The following is a 24,642-nucleotide window of genomic DNA, read 5'->3' on the forward strand; positions in this document are numbered from 1 at the left end:
AACACACCTTCAACTGAAAAAACCCATATAAGGATTCCCCTCGTCACGACGAGAATCGAAACCAGGTATTTTCCAATCGAAGAGCGCAATGTGATATGGAGTTATATCTCCATTTACGCTAAACCGGATTTAAATAAGTAAAATTATGTGTTCAAGATGCTGAAGAGAATATATCCATTGCCTGGATAGGGTTTAATAAAATTTGGCAATTAGAATTTTCATTAAAATTTGAAGAATCATTTCAAATTTGGCTTCGATTATGCTATGTATATTGGCAAAATTACCCATTATCTATTATTTTATAAACATTCGATTTTTTTTACGATCTCTCTCTCTCAAAAACAATAATACAGATTTTTCATACTCTCAATTTGTCACGGACATCACGATCTATTTCTCCAAAATGACTGAAATATCAAATCGATATTTGATATTTCGCAAACAGCATCGATTTGATATGAAATATCAAATCGATGCTGTTTGAAACTTTTCAAGTGTGAAAAGTTTCAAACAGCATTGCATGTTGCACATATCGGGATGCTATACTTTTATATTTTATATTTATATTTGGTCTTATGTGTACGCTGTAATATGCTAATTTTAATTATTAAGCTGTCCTCAGATTCAAGAGTGGTTGATGAAAGATTCTTATTAGCAAGTGATTTCAAATGATCATTATATTTTTTTTAAATATTTTACTTCTATAATTGGATCCTTTTCATGAATCATGAACAAAACAGTTCGAAAATGACAATGATTTAATAATATTCGCTGGCTTGATGGAATTTAATGGTTTAAATTGGGCATTTAGGATCAATGTTCAAATTTGTGGAAAGAAACGTTTTATATATATATATATATATATATATATATACATGTGTGTGTGTGTGTGTGTGTGTGTGTGTGTGTGTGTGTGTGTGTGTGTGTGTGTGTGTGTGTGTGTGTGTGTGTGTGTTAAAGATGCCAAGCTATTTTAAACCTGGTTTTACTCCATTTCCCAAGTAAGCAAACAGACAAATAAGTCAAGTCTGCGCCTGCACGTATTTCAAGTCTAGGTGACCTGCAAAGTAGTGCAAGTCTAGGCAACTCGCGGAAATGGTGGAATAAACTCTGATCACTATTCTTAATATTTACCCTTAATGCAAAGCCCATCTCCTTGAGGAGATGTATGATGCTATGCATTAAAGGCGAGGGGCCACTACCCAGACCGGTTTCGACCTTTGGTGAGGTCTCCGCGAGTTGCCTAGACTTGCACTACTTTGCAGGTCAGCTAGATTTGCAATACGTGCAGGCGCAGACTTGACTTATTTGTCTGTTTGCTTACTTGGGAAATGGAGTAAAACCAGGTTTAAAATAGCTTGGCATCTTCTTTAACATATATTATACCCAAGGTAAAAAACTTTCTATATATATATATATATATATATATATATAAAGAGATGTGCTTTGCAATATGGGAGATACTGAGATAGGAGTGATGATAGCTTTCTCCACCTTTGCCACGAGTTGCCTTGGTGCTGCACCACCTTAGCTCAGTCCTGGAGATACTTTTAGGCACAAACTTTGTTTGCTCACACTTGGATAAAGGATTAAACTAAACTTATTATCTGTATGAAGATATTGTGCTGTTCGCGGAAACAAGAGAGGAAGTGGAACAAAATCTGATAAGATGGAACAGAGTATTAGAAGAAAGAGAACTGAGAGTTAGCAGAAATCAAACTGAATATCTGGTGTGTGTGTGTGTGTGTGTGTGTGTGTGTGTGTGTGTGTGTGTGTGTGTGTGTGTGTGTGTGTGTGTGTGTGTGTGTGTGTGTGTGTGTGTGTGTGTGTGGTCAAAATGTTGACACTGAGGAAGATGTGGTGCTGAATGGAGAGGTCATCAAGAAAGTAGATAAATTCAAATATCTGGGTTCAGTAGTGGATAATAAAGGTGAGGTGGAAAGAGAGGTCAATAACAGAATTCAGGTAGGATGGAAGAATTGGAAAGAAATATCAGGAATTTTGTGTGATTAAAACGTTCCAGTGAAATTGAAAGGAAAAATATACATAACGGTAGTGATACCTACAATATCATATGGATTGGAGACACTGCCTATGAAGGTCCAATGAAAGCAAAATTAGTACTACGGAAATGAGGATACTTCGATGGCGGTGTGGAGTAATAAAGAAAGATCAGGTGAGGAATGAACATATCAGAGGTAATGAAAAGGTGACTGCATTATTACAAAATAATAATAATAATAATAATAATAATAATAATAATAATAATAATAATAATAATAATAATAATAATAATAATAATAATAATAATAATAATAATACAAGAAGCACGATTAAGATGGTATGGACATGTAATGAGGTGAAATGAAAAATATGATGGACAAAGTATCATGATGATGGAAATACAAGGAAGAAGAGGAAGAGAAAGACCAAAGAAGGGGTGGAAAGATAATGTGGAGAAAGACCTGAAGAAGAAAAACCTGGACAAATATGCAGTCTAGAATAGAAAACAGTGGAGAAGACTCATCAGAACCAGCGACCCCATATAGAAATTGGAGCAGCTGAAGAAGAGCAGTTAATTGTATATCAGTCAGGTTACTTCTGACTGCTATATTTGTTCAAACATTCTCGAAGTTTGTTAATGACTACAGTTTTCATTTTAGAGGTATAATCCAAAGGGAGAACAGTTGAAGGTTTTAAGATTCAATATGATAAATATGTTTCAGTTGAATGAACCTCCCACGACTAGTCTGCCGACTCCCTGGAAGGTGTAATCTCGTCCACTTTAATGCTATGAAAATCTCATTTCACTTTCTCTTATAATATACGCACTTCTAAAGATGATAAGACTTCACTTCTAGAATTACTTTTCCAACCTTTCGTCATACGCATAGCGTTTTCGGCCCAAAATGCTTGACGTTCTCTTCAGTTCAAGATACGTTCTACACTTTTAACATTAAGTGAAATGCCATGCCTTATTGCAGCAGTTGAATAATGATCTTTTTTTTTTTTGGCATTATGTACTGTAGGCATAATTTCGTTTCCCTCGATTAGGCATCTGGAATGTTTCATTTAAAACTACATGAATAAATTTTAGCAGTTATCCTAAATATTAAGTTTCGTTCAATTAAAACATACAAAGAGTTTGAATTGTTTAGAATTAAATTTTTTATTATCATATATCTAGGGTTTTTTTTTTGAGAGAGAGAATTGTCACGATGTCCGTGACAAATTTATATCATTCCAAGAGGAGCCGAGTGGTGGAACCTTTGAAAAAAACTGACCAAGTATCAAACGTTATGCCACTTTTGCGACACTAGCTTTTGACAAATGCATTCTAAGTATAGAATTTTGTTTTTTCCTCTAATTCTGCCATTACAAATGGCCAGATTGAAACCCAACTTGAAACAATTTAACAAATTTTAATAGAAATCCTAAATACAAAACTTCATTAAATTTTATCCAGCCAGCGCAAACTTATCAGCAACAGATCGAATGATTTTTGCCAAATGATGATCACAAGAAGGCGTCCAAGGGGAGGAAATGTTTTTTGTATGAGCGCAAACGAATTGAACAAAAATCAGAAGGGATATCAGAAGGAGGATCCAAGACTACCGTTGCAAATTACCGACCGGTTAGCATATCTGGAGTCGTCGTCAAGGTCTTGGAGAAAATAGTCAAGGGAATGCTGTATGGGCGACAGCATGGCTTTGCGAATGGTAAATCATGCCTCAGTAACTTGCTCAAGTTTTATAACACAGTGACGGCTAAACTGGATAAGGGTAATGGGTTTACAGTAAAACTGCTGGACCTGGCTGAGGCCTTTGACACGATACCACATGGAATTATAATCCGTAAACTGCAACATATGGGAAGGGATAAAAGGTTGGTGAGATGGATAGGAGGGTAGTTGATGGAGAGATATCAGAGAGCAGCTTTTTCAGGAGTAGAGTCCAAAAGGTGGCCTGTGACTAGTGGTGTGCCGCAGGGTTCTGTTCTTGGACCATTGCTCTTTAATTTGTTCATTAACGATATAGGGACGGATCTAAGAGAAACGGTTCATTTGTTCGCTGATGATGCAAAGTTGGATAGGGCAATAGTGAATGCAGAAGATGTCAAAATCTTGCAGGATGATTTGGATAGATTGGAGGTCTGGGCTAAGGAGAATGGATGTCAATTTAATGTGACAAAATATAAGGTTACGCATTTTGGGGTGAAAAGATTAGCAGCTGTATACCACATTGGTGGAACTATACTTCAGGAGATTGATGAGGCAAGGGACTTGGGAGTGTTGGTGGATAGGGAGATGAAGTTTAGGGGGCACATTGCAAAAGTGGCTAAATCAGCTCATCAAATCACTTGGTTGCTGAAGAATACTTTGACGAGCAGAGATAAGCAAATTATTGTTCCTCTGTACCGAGCCTTGATAAGACCTCATCTCGACTACTGTGCCCAGATTTTGTCACCTAGGTTTCTTCTTGATGGGGAGCAGGTTGAGAGGATCCAGAGGCAAGTGACGAAGATGATAGCAAGTCTATGGAATGAACCTTATGAGAACAGGTTGAAGATTTGTGGGTTGCAGAAATTGGTTGATAGGCAGAAAAGAGGAGATGTGATTGAGACATTCAAATTGCTGAAGGGTTTCTACAAGATTAATTCAGAGGATATTTTTGAGATCAGGACTGGTGGTGGGAGGACTAGGGGACATCTATGAAAGCTGGCCAAGAGTATGGTTAGTAAGGGTGTTAGAGCTGGGTTCTTTACTTTTAGAGTGGTAAATGAGTGGAATAAGCTGCCAGAGTCTGTTGTGGGTGCTATGACAAGTGAATGAGTTCAAGGCAAGGTATGATAGATACTGTGAGAATGTCGAATAGTTGTGTGGACATGATGTTTAGGGCCTCCTTGGATGACTCTAAGGACTCCTTGGAGTCGCCCGTAGTAGTAGTAATAATAATAATAATAATTTTTTTATTGATCTGTTAAAATATATATATATATATATATTTTCATTTTTTTCAATTTACACGTACAATAAACGTCTTGCGTGACATTGCAACTTATAGTTTTACAGAATTCAGCACAAAGTGCTACATTTTCTACATTGGATTTCAATTACAATTTTTAAAAATACTTTTTGCCTCTGTATTATGTATTTACAACACCATGTTCTTCTAATATTTACAATAAAGATTATACAGAATTTTTGAATATAGAATATACATAATAATAATAGTAATAATAATAATAGTAATTTATTTATTTATTTTATTTATTTATTATTTTTTTTTATGTGTCAGATAAATTGCATACATAGATGCTGTAATAATTATATATATATATATATATATATATATATATATCTATATCTATATATATATATATATATATATATATATATATATATATATATATATATATATATATATATATATATATATATATATATATATATATATATATATAATATTTATAGCACATTACAATTGTGAATAACAGATACTTGCAAGTTAATAATTTTCTTTCTCGAAGCTTAACAGATCTTATCTGAGGAAGATAATAGATGATAGATGGTGGTGATTTCTTGGTTATGTTCCTATACTGGTCACATGCCAGGTGTTGATTTTACTGTTAGTTGGTATGTGCTTGGAAGACTTCAACTGCTATTGCAGTTTTACTTTTTTTTTGTGCAGATAGGGTTGGATTTAGACATGGCAGGTTTGTTTCTTTGGGTTCTTGTAGTGATAGTTTTTTGAGAGGGGCTTTGTCATAGGTGTGTGTGTGTGTGTGTGTGTGTGTGTGTGTGTGTGTGTGTGTGTGTGTGTGTGTGTGTGTGTGTGTGTGTGTGTGTGTGTGTGTGTGTGTGTGTGTGCGCGTGTGTGTGCGTGTGTGTGTGCGCGTGCGTGCGTGCGTGTGTGTGGGGGAGAGAGAAACAGGAATTGCTCTAATTTTTATTCTCGCTATAATGTTTATATAGCGCCTGTTTCAGCTCTCTGTATGTTCCTAGGTTTCTGTTGTCGAACGGCAGTTTGTTTATCATGTCAGGTACATAGAAGTTTCGGGTGGCTTTGCCGTGGTGATTGTTGTACTTATATGTTATATAGTTTGTTGACTGTGGTCTTGTTATTTGATATGTTGTTCTGGTTACTCTATATGTTGGGCTGTAGTAATGTTTTAACATGACTTTGTAGTGGCATAAGTGTTTCACCTTAAATATTTTGTGTTTTGTCCGTGCTTCCTGCATAAGAGTGGGTTGTTCCCAGAATATCAGTTTTACCATTTTATCTTGCAACCATTGTAGCCTGTTAAGTCAGTAGTCTGCGCAGAATGCGTATGATGTGATTGCATATCTTAAAATGTTTTCACATAATGCTTTATAGATTAGTATTTTTATGTTGGTTGGGGCAATGTCTTTTAATCTGTATAGTTTGCTTGCTATTATCCTAAGCTTGGTATGTAGGTAATTTGTATGGCTATTCCAACTTTGATCAGCATCGAAGTGGAGTCCGAGATAGCGTGTTGTTTTCATCTATGTGATGGTTGTGATTTTAGGTTCTGCGCTTTGTGTATAGGAGGATGAATGTCGGATAGTGAGATATTTAATTTCTATGGGCAGGGTTTGGGGGTTTTTGAATACCATTAGCTTTGTTTTTCCAGGGTTTATATATATGCCGTTTTCGGTTAACCAGTTAGTGATTTGATTGATGTCGTGTTGCATATTTGTGTAAGCGATATTTGCATTGTTGTGAATGGATACTATGGCAGTGTCGTCTGCGTACTGGAAGATTTTACTTTTTAGGGGGAGTTGATTTATGTCGTGTGTGTATATGTTAAATAGGATGGGAGATAGGACAGCTCCTTGTGGTACTCCACAGGTTACATGTACCTCTTTGCTGTATGCTGATCCTATATGTGTGATGTACTTTCTGTTTTTCGTGTATGCTTTAAACCACTGGAGTAGACGACCTCCAATTCCGATATGGGTTAGTTTCATTAACAAGGTTTTGTGTGTTAGTGTGTCAAATGCTTTTGTTAGGTCAATGAATACCACTAATGTTATTCTGTTTTTATCCAATGCAGCATTTATTAGATCTGTGAAATCTTCCAGGAGTGTTGCTGTTCCTTTATTTTTTTGAAAGCCATATTGTGTTTTGGGTATGATTTGAAATTTTTCAACGTATGTGGAGAGTTTCTGATGCACGATGCGCTCCATGATTTGGTTGATTACAGACAGCGTGGCGATGGGTCTGTAATTACTTATAATGTTTCTTTTTCCCTGTTTGTGTATGGGTGTAATTAATGCAGTCTTCAGTGTTTCAGGTATGTGTCCCGTTTCGAAGATTTTATTTAACAATAATAATAATAATAATAATAATAATAATGATAATAATAATAATAATAATAATAATAATAATAATAATAATAATAATAATAATCTGACCATCTTTACCGATTATTGAATTTCGCTATTTATATATTTACTCCAGCCATGCTAATCAAATCACGATAAATTTTTAATAGGATTCATGTAACTGAATCTGATTCTAAATCATTATTACCGGCTGTGCAAAAAAAAAAAAAAAAAAAAAGTCAGTCAATTTTATTGTTGGGTAAACGGTAAAATAGTGAAGTCAGCAGGCATAACTTATCAAAACTTTTTGCAAATAAAACATATGTATAATTTTGCTGTTAGAAATAACATTAGAAGATTAGTTTTGTTTTTATTAATTAAATGAAGGATCGCAACAGATTAAATACCATAATTCATCGCGTGCAATGCTTCCATTTAATCATTTTATTTACTGATCATGATCAAAGTGAAAGAGTAGAAATAGGACAATAAGGCTTCTCGAAAACAGCATTTGTAACCAAATTATGTGCATTGATAAGTTATTGCATATGGGAGCATACAAAAATATCCTTGGTAAATTGCGCAACCCACACAATAGAATATGAAACAAAATCTTCAGTATAATGTTACTTCAGTTAACAACACTAACTTCATCCTTCTGAACGTCAGGCAGATATAACTCATCAGTACGAGTACATTTATGTACACGTACTCTCATCAGTACGTGTGCATCATGTAAACAGCAGATATGAATAATTGCATACCAGAAGATATAATTTGGCATAATAAAGGAAATAAAATAAATAGCTGTTCTAGTTGAGATTTAAGAAAATTAGTATATGTGGGCGTGTCAGATAATATTTGAAGTAAAAAAGAAAAAAAATGCTAAAACCAAGGGTCGTCTTATATTTCGAGTGTAAAATCTGAACCTCTTAATTCGTTAGTCAACATCGTAATGTACTCTGTGACGGTTATGTTAGACTCATGTACTGTAACAGTTCTAATAATAATCTTTTGACATGTTGATATACTGATATATTAGCATATTAATATATTTTGTATAACAAATGTATTCAACAGAGCAAGAAAGTAGGTTCAATTGGTAAACATTAATATCTATGTTATCTTTATAAAGTTTTTACAAATATCAAGTTATGTGATATTGATCGGGGACTGTCATTTGCTATGAAGAAATAAAATATGCCCTCGTGGTTATAATGAGTTTCAAGAATAATGATGAATAGAGATTTGCTTCATTTATAAGTAGTAGCACCGTATTCCTGTCAAAGAACGTGACTTCGCAATTTTCCCCTCGTATTCAAAACGAGAAACGTAATTTAAACAGTATTATTATCCAACTCTGCGTTTGATGTCGAAGATGTCATTTACACTTTTAGTTTATTTTTAAGTTAATTTTGCCATACTATAAACCGAATTGCATTCTATAATTACTCCTTATTTCCTTCAATATGGGTTAATACAAAATTTTAATGGTTGAAGTTACTGTTAATTTTAAGTAGGCGTCCTTTTGAGAGCTAAAACTTGTCCTCATCTCACCGCAAAGTCGCCTTTGATAAATAAAACTTGTTTGCTGTTACTGTTTTTGAATCTTTATTCGTTAATGAGGAGTTGGACAAATATGTACAGTGCTCATGAGTCCGGACTAGGGTGTGATGTTTGTTCTTGAGAATCGTTAAAGTCGTGGAACTTGAAATGAAGTATCATGGGAAATAAAAGATAAAATCTTTGTGAAATATCGAGGACTGACTGTCATTTGCTATGAAGACATAAAATATGCCCTCGTGGTTATAATTTTCAAGGGGAAAAAAATTTAGTGGAGACTGATCCTATGCTGGATCAGTTTCCACCAAAATAGCAAGAATCATGAGACCTTTTAACATCAGAGTTGTTTTTAAACCTACCACAACTACAAGATAGTTATTAAGATCCACTAAGGATAGCGTCGCTTTCTACAAATACGCAGGTGTTTATAGCATACCATGTACGTGTGGACTTACCTACATAGGCCAAACTTCAAGAAACATAGAAATTCGAAAGAAGGAACATGTCGGAGATATCAATGATAACAGAACAGACAGGGGTGCGCACAGTAGTGTGCGGCGCCTGTGTGCAAAACTTTAGTTGGCGCCCCTCCAATAAAAAAAACCACTTAAAAAAAACGTTTTTTTTAAAGTATTTCCTCCTCTTTGGCGCCTTTACTATCCTGGCGCCTGTGTGCGTCGCACACATAGCACATATGGTAGGCGCCCCCTCAGAACAGACACCTCAGGGTTAGCACATCATTTCTCAACTTCAAACCATTCAGTAAATTGGGATAACAGTTCCATGCCATATATCGAAGAGGATTTTAGATGCAGAACCTTTAAAGAAGCTGCAGCAGTCCTACGAACAGGAAATAATCTCAATAGAAACCAGGGAATAATATTAAAAGACATGTGGAAAATCTGTTAAATTCAGTAAGTTTAACGGAACCAAATTACTCGAAAAATTATAAAACGCGACTTAATAACAATAACTACGTCTTCATGCCTAATGCGTCTGATGTCACGTGTGCAGTCCAATTTGTCTAACTGTTTTTAAACCGTTATTTCATTCTTTTGTTTTTGTTTGCATTTAATACTGGCATAATCTTTCTCGTCTTGACAAAGCTAGACAGTTACATCTAGCGAAACTAGTAAACGATTTGTATAAATGTTTATTAAATCCATGGTCTTAAAAATCAAAGAGTTTGTTTCAATTTTAGATAAAATCTTTTTTAAGGATGTGATAAGCCATAGACCTTAACACAAAGGGAAAAATAGAATGGCTTGGATCTTTTATATTAGATATCCCAATCTTGATCTGCAAAATTATATTATAAACCAATTTTAAGTGGACATAGATTAAATATTCATTTTATCCTCAATAGGTAGTCTAGTCTTTATCTGGATCCCTTTCGTTCTTCATTCTGACAATTCCGAGTAGTTCTTCAATCTAAGCAATTCCTTTATATATATATTGATCTCATAGACGAGAGGTCGTGGGACCTATAGGCACATCAATGATGTGTGCGTGAGGTTCACATGAAGACTGAGATACAAGCTTATTGATTTTTTTTTTTTTGTTAAAGAGTTGCAGATTATAGTTGTTTGGGAATACTTCTTGAGGAAGGCAGAGGGGGACGGAATAAAAGAGAATGAATAGAAGCAGGTTTGATGTGTTTGTAGTTGCACAGTGATGAGATGCTGGGCAGCTGCAGCTCTTGTATGAACAGATACAACAGAAAATGGAGGAATCATGTTTGTCAATTCACTGCAACAGTGACCATAGAAGTACCTGTAGACACAGTGCTGAAACCCTGTGAGATAGATGTTGAGGTGAATGTGTAAGAGAGGAATGATCTATGAGCCTAACTGCACGCCTCTGAATGGCATCAAGGGTTTTAAGGGAAGTTTTAGGTGCGCCACCCCCAAGCGTGCAATCAGAATTCTAAACATGGATGGATTTGGAATTTGTATATATTGAAGAGTTGGTTGGATTTTTGAACTCTTGAACGAAAGAGAATGCCTAGAGAGAAAAATATTCTATTGCAAACAAACCGTTACATCCCTATTTGCATTATATATAAATCAATCGCTATGATTTCTAACCATAAAATTTAGTAAATTTGTTCAATTCTACTCCAGCAAGGACTGCTCACTGTAATAAATAAAATATTTGAATCTGTACACAAGAAAAACATAATAAAGAAAAGTATAATAAGCAATTACTGACTGTCGCTAACCTCACCAGTTATTAACAGATTTCCTACCTTGTTAGATTTAACCCGGAGATTCCCGATTTTTGAATCTTCATCTACGTGGTGTAGCTACTTCAAGAACACCATATCATACCAGCAACCGAAACCTCTAGTGGTGTATGATATCAGCAAAATTATATGGACTTGCCAAACTTTGGACTCTCTCTTTCTCGGGCTTAATTTCAAGATACAGGAAAACTTCGCTTTATGGGAAATCGATATGCGGAAAAAAAAAATATATATATCATACCCAAGGTAAAAAACTTGCCACATCTTTCTCTCATCCGGAGATTCTTACTTAATAAGGTCAAAGCACCTTGTGGCAACTTACATAGATAAAATTGATAAGCTCTGTATTACTAGAACCTTGGCATTTCAGGGTCTGCCTACTCACTGATGAGATCTGATGAGATCTCAAAAAAAGGTTGAAACCGGTCTGGGTAGTGATCCCCCACCCATAAAGTATAACATCATACATCTCCTAGGAGATGTGTTTTACATTATAGGAAATATCAAGGATGGTGATCAGACTTGCTCCACCTTTACCACGAGTTGCCTTGGTATTGCACTACCATGAAACTTGAACTATGTTCAGGCGCAAACTTATCTGTTTGCTTACTTGGGGAAAAGGATTAAAACCAAGGTTATAAAATGACTTGGTATCTTTAACATATATATATATATATATATATATATATATATATAATCAGTTTGAGCAATTTAGTGAAATGATACTATTTCCCGCTTTAAGAGAGAGTGATTAATCAGGTAACGCGAATTATTTATGTTATGCAAAATTTTTTGTTGCCAATCTGTACCGAGCAGCGGCACATTTCAATGTAGCAGCCACAGGGTAGTGGCAATGCAGCAGGTTGTGGCCGGCGACACTCGGCAATGACTCAAAGCTACCATCGCAAGCCTACGTGCAATCTCTGTTCTCTTGTTCAATCACTTTAATTTCATTTTGTTTTAATTTGGATACCTATAAGGCTTTATTATATTCAATCCCTGATATGGAAAAGAGAAAGACTGATAAAGAAAGTGGCAGTAATAAAGGAACCGTGTGCAGAAGGTCTTACCCCACTGTGCAAATGATTTCATTGGTTTAATTACCCAGCTGATAAGATTATTAAAGAAATCCGCACAATTGGAAAAGAACTTGGATTTAATGAACTGGATAATGAAGATGCGAGAAACGTGCTCGTTTCCTATTCAGAACATTTAAGCGAGCATGATCTCTTTCAACCAGAAGAACATGTAAGCAGATAAGGAGTGCAAACAAGAATAGAATGTTATGACTAAGAAGCTAACTGCAACAGAACTTGAGCTAGTTTTCAATCACATTGAGCATGCTAAGGAAATTTTGTTTGATGCTGATCCTGATATGGAACGAATCTTCGAAGAGTGGTCGCCAGCTACTGCAAATCGCATTACAAGATGGAAAAGTCGAGCACGATTCAAGCATCTTTCCGATCCTAATTTACGCTCAAGCGTAGACCTGCGCTTTTTACCGTGTAGGTATTCGGAACTGAAATCCAACGGAATAGGTTGATTACTCCTTATTCCTGGAGGTGTCCAATGTCTGTAGAAGCGTGTGTTCACTGGCCAGTTTGTCTGTTCTGGGGAACGAAAAACTCTCGATTTCCGGGCGAAAAAACCCCCACCTCCTTATGAGACCAGCTAACTTTGATGATTTTATCCTCTAATATAGATTATGCATAATTTGTTTTTTCAAATTTATGCTAACTAATGGATGAATTAGAATTATTCCTATTGTTTATTGTGTTCGCTTAACACGATTTCGCTTAGCGTTCATTAATTGATAAATTGATTATTCGCGTTAAGCGAGGTTTTCCTGTATTCTCTTTGCTTGCCTTGCAGGGAAAACACTGACGGCGTGGAGGGCATAGAACCACTTCTTAATATCACAGATCTGGAGTTGAATAGCACAGGATATTGTTTGGGGGGTATAGACCTCTTCTGGTCCTACATGTAAGATGAAATTAATGTGGCATCTTGCTGAGGTAGAATTCTTAAAAGAAATCTCTTAAAGACATCTTAACCAAACCTGCTATTTCTCGCGCTACCTCAATTGGCAGTAACAAGCATTCAAACACGCTGTGTCCCATTTATTCCGAACTGAGTGATACTTGTCAAGGAAAGAATCGTGTGGTGCATTCGTCAGATCTGAAATTACTAAACTAAGAATCCTCTGTGGTCTGTTCTAGCTCCCTGTCGCACTTTATTGCAATCATATCCTACTGTTATCGATCTCTAAATTCCTATAACCACTCAGATCTCTTTATCTCTAAAGTCTGATTTTCTGCGGTTTAAATACCTAAATATTGAAGTTCGTGAGGAATTCGGTCTTCACAAGGCTCTACCTTCAATCTTTCCTTTTAAAAGTCCAACAATTATGCTGCTTTAAATATAGAGATACTTATTATTATCTAACGATGCGACATAATGCAATAATTTGCACTAACTTTCTTATATAAAAGCTTTAAAATTTTAAAAGTATAGTGCATGACTAATTGTTGTTTATACCATCAAAGTTGTAAACTAATAGTCTGTGAATTAACATTGCGAATTACGGATTTGATATTCTGACAAAATGAAAATTTTGAAGTAAATATCCGTTTGGTTTAAATCACATCCATGAATAAATGCCCAGACGAGATGCAAGAAATGGATATTGTACTTCGCTCCAAGTTATGTGATTAAAGTTGTTCTTTGAATGTTACTTTCGTTATTACATATTATTGATACAGTTCGTCGTCCCTAGTAGGGCGGGGGGGGGAAGCGACCTAGTTTGGAAAACATTGCCTTAGTTCATTCATCATTTTTGTGATGAATGAACACAATCTCACACCCCGTCTATCCACCATTTTTCATGTAAAACATTTATTCCTTATTTTCTTAATCAGCAGACCATTATACATCTTTCAGCAATGGCATTTATGGTTTTTCCTCTTCTTTTCATCCTCAATTTTATCTTTTCAACATTGTCGATCGAGTGAGCTGCTCACACCAAGTGATACAAGTATTATTTCCTTCTGAGACGCAGTTGATATTAGCAGTTACAAAGTGTGTGAGATTGTGTAATGTATTGTGACCTTGTTACGCCACGTGTTCAAGAACGATGGCGCTGAGGCATCCTGGGAAATTTTTCATACTTGACAATCAGTTTCATAATAGCAATGATTCATGAAAGGTGTGAAGAGAGATTTTTTAAAAATCCTAACAAAGCAAACAGTGTTGTTGCTGGTGGAAAAGTTTAGACAAACTAAATCAGCTTTGTCCTAACAAAAACATCGTTCTGGAAGGAAGTGGACCCCCCATGGATAACGTGAACATAAGTGAAGTGTTGTACAAAATGTCGCAATTATCTAATAATGCTTATGTTTTTAGTTTGGCATATTGCAGGATGGCATATACTGTAACCTAATGACAAAGTTCGGATATGAGGCATGCATTCGAAGTGTGTCGCAGTCGATATTACGATATAACAACATAAAAAATAAGTCAAATCATATCATGTGCGATAAGTTCGTAGGATGTTGTCCTAGTGTGATTGTGTTTTTTGGCAAAGCATATATAACAGAAGTTATAGGGAAAATCGATATTTTAGATGATCGTAAACATTACACCTTAGAAGCGCTGATTCTTCATTTCACTTCAAGGGCATTTAAATTAAAATTTTTTTAAATATTAATTTTTTTTGTAAATATTGGTAAGAAAAATTTTTACTAACCTCAAGAGCTATTATTGTCTTTTGATTGAATTTCAGTCGCAAGTGAATTGCGAGTACAAGCAATTATGTTTGTAACAGTGAATCAGTTGAAGTTGTTAATCAACTGTAATTTCTTAATCACAACCTTAACAAATCCAACGTCTACCTTTTGTCTCAAGGTCTAGAAGTGGTTGAAGCCCCTCTCTTCTCTGGGTTCTAGTCTATATTTGGAACCGCTGATTCCAGATAACGATGATTGGAAGACGGGTAGCTCTTATTTAATAAGAAACAAACTTTTATGAACTCAATCCAATTTATAAATTTTCCGAAGTTTATCTCTGTCTCTCTCACGAATGCACACACAAAAGGTACCAAAAAAGCACATATTTCTTATTGCATAAACTCCTAGAAATTCTGAAGAAAAATATATTGAATCTTCTTCTTTCGCTATGCCTTATCCCGTGTTAAACGGGATCGGCGTTCCCATCTTTAATTTTCTTCTATTTCCAGATTCTCCGGTCCAGGGCATCTTCCCGACTCTATCCTTTCTCCCTAAGATCCTCTGCCACCTTATCCCTCCATCTGAGTTTGGGCCTGCCTTTTTTCCTCCTTCCCTCCACCTCCATACGCTCCACTCGTTTACCAACATACTCCTCACTCTTTCTCTCTACATGACCGAACACCCTCAGCCTGCTTTCTTGTACCTTCTTACCGATCGGTCCCACCTTGATCGTTCTTCTGATGTAGTCATTCCTTACCTTGTCCTTCTTTGTCACACCACTCATCCATCTCAACATCCGCATCTTCGCCACCTCCATCTTCCTCTCTTGTGTCTTTGTTATAGGCCACGTCTCCGCGCCATGGAGCATCGCTGGCCTCACCACCATCTTATACAGCTTTCCTTTCATCTTACAACTCACTCTCTTGTCGCACAGGATCACCTCGCTCATCTTCCTCCAGCCGCATGTTATTCGGTGCTGTATTTCCTCATCCAGGTCACCATTCCTCTCGACGACCGACCCAAGGTATTTGAATTTCTTCCCTGAAGTTAACCTTTCACCCTGGAGTCGTATGATCATATCCTCGTCACTCCCCGTTGACATATATTCGGTCTTTACCCTGTTAATTTTCATGCCTCTTTCCTCCAATACCTTTCTCCACTCTTCCAGGGTCTTTTCAAGCTTCTCTCGGGATGATTCGCAGAGAACAATATCATCGGCAAATATCATGCTCCCTGGCGCCTCCTTCTTGACGTCCTCCACTAGTACATCCATGACCAGATCAAAGAGGTAGATGCTCAGAGTTGATCCCTGATGGAGCCCTACTAAAATGGGGAACCCCTCTGTCATGCCGACATTTTGAAAAATATATTGAATATCTCTGCTATATAGGGCATACCGAAAACAACTTAAGTTGATATTAAATATAAACGCTTTCCTTCCGGCTAACTTTACGTTGCTGTCAACAGTAGAAGGAAGGGGAAAAAAAAAAAATTAAAAAAAAAAAAAAAAAAAATATATATATATATATATATATATATATATAGAAAAGAAACTCACTAATCTGAAAATTCCCTTCACGGGGAAGCATTTAAGAGTTCTGCGATGTTTTTATCAAGATTAAACAATCCCGATAACCAATTAGATTCATAATTTTCACTCCAAAGGAGGATGTCATTTTCCTGGTGAATCACCTGGAATAGATTTAAACTCGTCGCCCATAATAAGCTTGTCTTTGAGAGGGTTCTACAACAATATTTTCTTCCATGATATTTTATTCCAACTCATCTTTGAGAAACTTTTTCAATACGATCCTATTTTATGTACCAACAAGCGGGGAAAGGAAAAATTAAAAATCCTTAGAACTTCTCTGAGATATATATATATTTATTACTTAGCTGAAATCAGTTCTGTTCAATTGAGAACGGCGATGAATTCCCTTGTAGTCTCCCCTGAACATTGCGATCGGTAGCATAAAATTTATATTCCTAACAAGAGTTCAACATCTAGGTCCCCTTTGCTCTTCATTATAAAAAAATATATACATAAAATAATAGATTTTCCCCTCTATACAGAAACACGTAATGATTTTTCAAAATCAAGAAATAACAAACGCGTGAAGGGATAAAAAAGAAGCACAGATCATAAATCAGGTCGATTCAGACTCTAAGAGTGATTATATAAGTCAAGTGGATGTTCAATCCAGCATTATTGCAAAGCCGAATGTAGAAACTATAAAAGTTTCTACATTCGGCTTTGAATATAGAAACTTAAAGTTTCATAAGGTAAGTTGACCAGAGAGCTTACGGGAATATAATTCACGGCATTCACGAGTTGCTTTAGTATGGACTACTTAAAAGACATAGGCGTATTTTTATTTTTAATTAATTTCTCTAAGAGAGATTTAATTTTAAAAAAAGGCCAGAAAAAGTTTATGGAGTCCGCAACTACAGTCGAACTTATAGCTGACTTGCTTCTAGTGGTCTAGCATTAGAGTACCAGAAAGGTTTTTCAAAGAAGTTACATAGGCAACTGCTCACCAAACATATAATAAATCCACTAAAAAGTTTTTTTTTTTTTTTTTCTACAGAGACAGTTGGTAGACTACGATTAGAAACACGAGTGTGGCAGACAACTGCTGCCATCTGGTGTTCTTAATTTTAATTGGTATTGTTCTCTAAAATAGAGATTTCCGATTTTCATGGTTAAAAAAATTTTTTTTGCGCTTCTAGAATAAAAATCCCACTGCATGTGCAAAGATCGGCGTTACTCAGAAACCGGCTAAAAAAATTCTTCTGCTCACTTACTAGAATGGAACTTTTCGTCTGGTTTTTTCTTCTAACGTTACGAACGCATTATCAGAAATGCAGCATTTAATTTCTAATTTTCTATTCAAGACGAAAAAATCTTAACAATCTTAAAATAAAATAAAATAATAATAAAAAAACAGTTACGCATGCTCCTTTATTTATTTATTTTTTGTCACAAAATACCAAACACTATTTCCATTCTCCGTGTCGCTTCTGGGGCACAGCTTAAACTGGCACAAATTTATAAAGAGCATTGTGATATCTGAGTCTAATTCATAATATTCCATTTTCTGTTCGTCTGTTAGTAAGTATCATAATTTTTTTTTTTACTCATTGATAACTTATAATTCCAAGATATCAGTTCTGCTTATCTTACTGCTCACATTGATAACTACTCAGAATTCACTGGACTCTTATAAAATATTTTGTCAGGATGTTTGTCATTGGATTCCAGTGTAGAAATATTTTATTTTTGAGATACTTTTTCCTATAAATTACAAATTCCTGTTAAATTTTTTCGTGTACACCAACCTTGGCGAAATGATTGTACTGAGGACATCTTGCTCTTGTTCGTCTTACTAGGCCATTTCATTTTTCAAAGTTGATCTGAATAGTATAGACGCCTCCTGAACAGCATTTTTATAGCCGTGGCATAATTAATTCCTCTAGATCCGGCCTTGTGCCATTCTTCGTAAAATTTGAATTGAGTTTTCATGGGATTTATTTTCTTGCCCTATTCCTTCAGAAAACAGTGCAGTATGTTTTAAAAAATGATAATTTTTGCATACACGCTAAGACATTAATACATATACTCCTAGACTAGAGCAATACTTTGCCAAACGCCTTCTTCATGTAAGTTGTTAGTGTTGGTGGTAGCGTAATTTTATTCATTTTTTTTCGGCAGTGATGGTAAATATCTGAAGAAAATTGGCTAAAATCCGTATATCCAACCTTGCATGGCATTTATTTGGTAACCCTGTATGACAGGGGCGAATGCTAGTCTTGAAATTCACGCTTGCTCTTGTTATCATTCAGGGAGTGAGAGGTGTGATTCAAGTTTAATTAGCGGAATAATGAATTACTGACCATTTAAAACTATATATTTAGAAATTTATGTACATTTAATCATACAAATACAACATTTATTTTACAAATGATGTTCTATCTTTTTCAATTTAGCTACTTGAATACAAATTCTACCCTACGGTTCTTCTTTATGAACTGGTCAATAACATCGTCATAAAAAGTTGGTTGTAACTTAATTTTCCCAAGCAACACGCACACTTGTAAAGGCTGGCTGAAGCTCACTGGCTAGAGCTACTTTGACTACTTATGTTTAAGACGTGTTTTAACGTGTTTAAGACGACGTGAATGGAGCGGAAATGGCTATTCGCGCTCATGAAATCACAGTGCTGCAGCGAGAACATGGAAGCTCCCACAACCGAGCAAGCCAAGGTAGCTTTGACTAGACAAGCAAGCATCGGCCATCGATACACAACGCAAAGCTCAATTATTGCCACGCAAGTTTAAGACGTCTTCTGTCTACAAAAATAAAAGCCTAAATGGAATGTTTATAAATGCATGCATTTATTAACAAATAAATATTACTTCTTTCTCAAGTAATGAGCTTGCACAGCAAGCATGGAGAATTCCCCCTGCTGTATAATTTGCTAAATCGAAATTTTGAACCATAAATTACTAACCTGAGTTTTGAATTTGGGTTAGTTTCCCTGAATTCTTTTTTAACTTTATTTTAGAGTTGAAGGCCATTAGTATTTATAAAATATTTCCCGAAAAGACTCCTGCTGTGAAACTCTTATTATAAAGATTTTCCAAGTAAGACTCCTACTGTGAAACTTTTATTAAACGAGATGAGGTAAGCCATGATTTATTATATGCCGAAACTGTTTACTGAATTCTTGACATGGTCCCTTTTGTTTTAATTGACATTATTTTAAAAGAAAGATTTAAAAAACAACACGAAAGTAAATGTATGACAGTTGAATGGGTGTGAAGGATATTCCACGTTATAGCAGTAGAAATGTTTGCATTAATGGTAAGAGAAAGTCGACATTAAAATGTATTTAGAATGGCATCAAGTTCTTATATTTAAATACATTAGAGCCTTCTTTAAAACAGGTTCGTGTGGTTTAAATTATAGCTGAAGAAATTAAACTGCATATTAGGATGATCTCTGAATCTTCGCTTAACGATGATTTTCTTGATATGGAAGTCGTAATAATAACTATAGTGTTGTTAGAAGTTAGAAAAGACGGAAAAGAGGAGGGGTTGGGGTAGGGATTTACTGCATGTTATGGAATATTTGGATTACGAGAGTCATAATGCATTTAATTCCTATTCGGTATACGAACTTGAGGCTGTGTTGAATAATTAGCATACTGCATACAGACTGTGCAAAGTTGGAGAAAGTTATCGTAGTGGAGGAAGTAGTATTAATATTATCTCACGTTGCTTTAAAAATAAGAAAATCAAAATAGTATTATTATTGAGGAATTATAGATATATAAAGATATTTGTCTGGGAGATTGGTTTAGAAAGTTTTTGAACAACTTTTTGATGATTGTCTGAACCAACATGTACTGGAGGAATTCATAACAGAAGAATAACAGAATTAAGAGGAATTACTAAAACATTCATTCATTTTTCAGTATGATACTTACACGGTTAATTTGTTTCAAAGGATAATCAAAGCTACAACGGATTGTACAGTATCCTATCGATTACATAAATATAAAAGCATATGTAATTGGAATGAAACTAATACAAACAGTAGTAGTACATATTTACGAGTATTATGAAAATGTAATATCCTTACTACTGCAGCTTTTCTTTTTATTATTATCTTGCATTTTATCTTGTATAAGCATAAAATTTATTGGCATTCGTTGCTGCACGTCTTTAGTCCAAATCTCCAATAATTTTTTTCATTCATTCATTCTATTAATATGCCTTTTTTTTTTTTGGAAGCGATCATGGATTGTATTGTCTAAACTTTTCATGTGCTGCATTATGAGAACTTTATCTCTCGTAATAGTTCTAACAGTCGATTCGGTCATTTCGTAAGCACGTAATGTCCAGGGCAGCACCTAGAAATTTTGCCGCCCCATGCAGTTGCATATTTTGCCACCCATCTCCCTTATTTTTCGTATAGTCGCCCCGTGCAGTAGCATAAACTTGCCGCCCAAAAAAAACTTGCCTCCCCGTGCAAATGCACGTCTTGCACCGTCGGTAGAGTCGGCCCTGGTAATGTCCGAAAGCTTATTCATGTCTGTTAATAATTTCTACTTTTAATCTCCATAGTTTATAGTGTTTCTTCTCATCAGTGTGAATGTGAATTAACAAGACACAACTTGAATCATATTTTACAGCCAAATACAAAGAAACTTAAGTTTCGAAATGTTTACCAAAGAGATTATGAGAATATAACCTTCGTAGACAATACTTGAAAGAAAGTGTTGCGAAGAGGATATACTAAAACCTGGCAATGACTTCATATTAGTTCATTCAACGAAATATAATTGAATTCTTCTTCTTCTTCCTAGCGTTTGTCTCGCTTTAAGGCAGGTCCATTCGTCTGCACTGCTTCCTTCATCTTGCATGGTCTTGGGAAACTCTACTGTTGATATTTACTCTGCGCATGTCTTTAGTTAGGCGATCAAGTCAGCGTGTCGTTGGCCGTCGACATTTAGCCTCATGGCCGATTTTGCCACAGAGTCTTTATTACTGCATAGCACGTGGCCACAAGGCGTGCCTCTTGCATCTTCTCTGTTATTGGTGCGATGCCAAGGATCATACGTATGTCGGTGTTTGGTATTCGGTCGAGCCTGATGAACCCCAAGTGTCCATCTCTGCATTCTCATTTGGATGATATGTAGGATCTGCTCGTGTTTCTTTGTTGTTGGCCAGCATTCTGTTACATACATGGCTACTGGTCTAACGTTCCATAGATCTTTGATTTTAGATATAGTGGAATCTTCCTTATCACAAAAAAATCCAGTGACTTGATGCCACTTCATCCAGACAGCACGGTCAAGCTCAGGCTTCAATCTGCTGTTGTATTAGCTAATGCTGAAACCTAGGTATTTGAATAGTGTGCACTTCTTCAGCTCCACGCCATGTATTGTAAATTGTGCTATCGGTTTTGGTCACCTCCTTGCATATATTCTGTCTTCTTGATGTTAGGTCTCATTCCAGACTCATATAAGCAGGTTTTCCATTTCTGCACGAGAGGTTGGAGTTCATTTTGCGATGTAGTGCTAAGTATTCGTCATCAACATATAATTGTGTGCAGGGATGGCTTCTGAATATCATTGGTTACAGTGTCATACAAAGGATGAAGAGCAGGGGTGAGGGAGAAGATCCTTGGTGAACTCTTACCTTTATTGGGAAGATGTCAGAGTTTCCTGCTGCAGAGCGTATTGTGCTGGTGACGTTTTGATATAGCATTTTTATGCATTGCACATAGGATTCAGGTACAAAATGTATTCTCAATATCTTCCAGACGAGATCGTGTGATATATGGTCAAACGCCTTTTCTAGATCTAAGAACGCTATGTGTATGTTTTTTTCTTTTCTAGATGTTCCTCGATTAAGAGCCAAATGGCATGGATGGCGTCTGTTGACAATTTTTAATGAATCCATGCTGATTTGGTGAAATTTCGATGACAGCGCTAAGATGCGCGTCGAGTATCCGTTTGATAATCTTCATTGTATGGCAAAGTAGCGGAATTGGTCTGTAGGTTGAGCAGTCACCAATGTTCCCCTTGCCTTTACAGATAGGAATTGTTATACTGATTAGCCAGATTGATGGTATTTCATTTTCATTTATGATCTTGTTAAACAGAATTGTCAGCCATTGTGCTCCTTGTGGTCCGAGTAGCTTCCAGATTTCAGATGGTATATCATCTGGGCTGGTGTCCTTATTGTTTTTCATTTCATTTGATTCCATATGGAATGAAATACAAAAATACTGCACAATATTAAAACTGAGATATCGATATTTGGAACATAATGAGAAAACCAAATATGGTTTATAGAAAAAACATTATAGCAGGAGACAGTAGCGATAAAAAACAACTAGAAGAGATTCTTTTATGTGAATTTCACCCAGAAGGTTGTACCTATAACATTTTAGTACCTTGGGTGCGTTAAAGGCTAGGTAATCAGAATTCGAGGGACCAAACATGGAATTTTTTTCAAGCCGCTTGAGGCCTCCAATAAGCAGAGTGGTGATTTTACAAAGCATCTACTACCTCAAGTAATTCATATGCATCCGTTCCCGTAATGAAGTTCTAATGATACTGAGATTTACACATTGAAGTATTATTTTTATTATTTTAATAAATACAATAACAATTTCAGTTGGAACACGAGTTCTCGGTGTACCATATTATTATTATTATTATTATTATTATTATTATTATTATTATTATTATTATTATTATTATTATTATTATTATTATTATTATATGACTTCCAATGAGTGAAAGGCCTTATCATAGGAATATATTTTATCTATATAAATGTTTACATATGTTTATTTATATATGTTTATAAATATCTATATACATTTATATAGATGAACATATATACATATATTTAGATAAACAGCTTCAAAAATGTAAGCTATATGTTATGTGCGTATTATCGTGTTACAACTAATATTTTATAACCATGTGCTCGTTGTGTTTATAATAATAATCCGGGACCCAAGAAAACACTTAGAAGAGAGGAGAGGATCCAGATGTATGTAACTAAGATTCTATCAGGACTGTAGAATGTTGAGTTTAAGATGGACTACAGGAATGTGTTTTCATGAATAATAAAATAGTGATAGCATTTTGATGCGAAATATATATTTAACTTAATAGTTTTTGAGTTTGCGGAAAGAGGGAGTTGCAAGAACAATATGGCAAACGAAAGTGTATTCCACGTGGCTATTCGCACTATGTTAAGTAAGTGGACAGCGTTACAAGTACGTATATTTAAAATTTTTTTTTAGTGTAGAATGTAAAGGGGCAATAATTTCTAATAAATTTCTTTAGTATTTAACTGGTGTTCAGGAAGAGGTTATGGGATGTCAACCTCTTCCATCAGGATAAAGGAAAAATTTACGGAATTGCTGAGTAGTATATAGAATCGATAAATTTCTTTACGTCTTTATTCTTTACGCCTGTTTAATCAAATAATTCAAACAAATTAGAAAATCCAAATATACACACGTAAGTAAATCGTATAAAAGATTCAGAGGAAGTTGGAGGAAAGAGTTCACTCGAAAATTTACAAGAACGAGTGCAAATTAATATTCAACCCTCAACTTGCAATTGGTGGATGGGTAAGCATGTTAGCTGACTTGGGATAGCTCATAGTGCACGTTTAGTTATTCATACCTCAAATTGCGGTTGTTCATATAACAGGATCGCAGTGGCATGATATGTGTTGGGGAGACCTAGATTTTGAAGCCAAGTGAATAGTGGCTATGCTCCTGAACAGAAGGCACTGAGTTTGAATCCCACTTAGTGTGGATTCTTTGTGCAAGTCGGGGGTGGTAGTAATTTGTGTTGCCAGTAAGACAACCACTGCTTATTGGAGTCTGAAGTGGCTTGAAAAAGTTCCATCTCTGAACTCTAGAGTGGGTTTTTCAGTTTATCATTAACCCATTTACTTGACCAAATATATGATCAGTTTATAACCTACCATAATATGAAATGGTCGTTTTATGCTCAAAGACATCCTTATTCCTCTTCACGCCATTGGGAGCACAGAGCCTTGACCACAGATCTCCATCTGACTGTTTTGTGCTTCTCTTTATCTGTGTCCAGATCTTTCCAATTTTTCTGATGTCTTCTACTCCTCTCTGCTAGCTCATCTTTAGTCTTCCTCTTTCCTTGCAGATTTCACTCTAGTGCTTGTTTGACTTTGTCCTTTTCCAG

The 24,642-nt window shown here is 35.5% G+C and overlaps 2 protein-coding genes across 2 annotated transcripts in view; one reads left to right on the plus strand and one right to left on the minus strand.

Annotated features, from left to right (window-relative positions):
* The window catches only part of LOC150101841 (dehydrogenase/reductase SDR family member 7-like), a 97,411-nt gene extending 75,778 nt beyond the window's left edge, over positions 1–21,633 (minus strand). Inside the window, exon 1 of the mRNA XM_090399914.1 lies at positions 21,435–21,633. Within this exon, the coding sequence (XP_090256040.1) occupies positions 21,435–21,633 (199 nt within the window). The remainder of the gene's footprint in view (positions 1–21,434) is intronic.
* Positions 21,634–23,447: 1,814 nt separating this feature from the next.
* LOC150101843 (pre-rRNA-processing protein TSR2 homolog) overlaps positions 23,448–24,642 on the plus strand; it is a 56,309-nt gene continuing 55,114 nt past the window's right edge. The window contains exon 1 of the mRNA XM_090400849.1: positions 23,448–23,684. Within this exon, the coding sequence (XP_090256975.1) occupies positions 23,619–23,684 (66 nt within the window). The 5' untranslated portion in view covers positions 23,448–23,618. The remainder of the gene's footprint in view (positions 23,685–24,642) is intronic.

The sequence above is a fragment of the Typopeltis vanoorti genome, chromosome 11 (genome assembly GCF_054136105.1).
Source record: "Typopeltis vanoorti isolate ZY-2024b chromosome 11, IOZ_Tvanoo_1.0, whole genome shotgun sequence".
Taxonomy (NCBI): domain Eukaryota; kingdom Metazoa; phylum Arthropoda; class Arachnida; order Uropygi; family Thelyphonidae; genus Typopeltis; species Typopeltis vanoorti.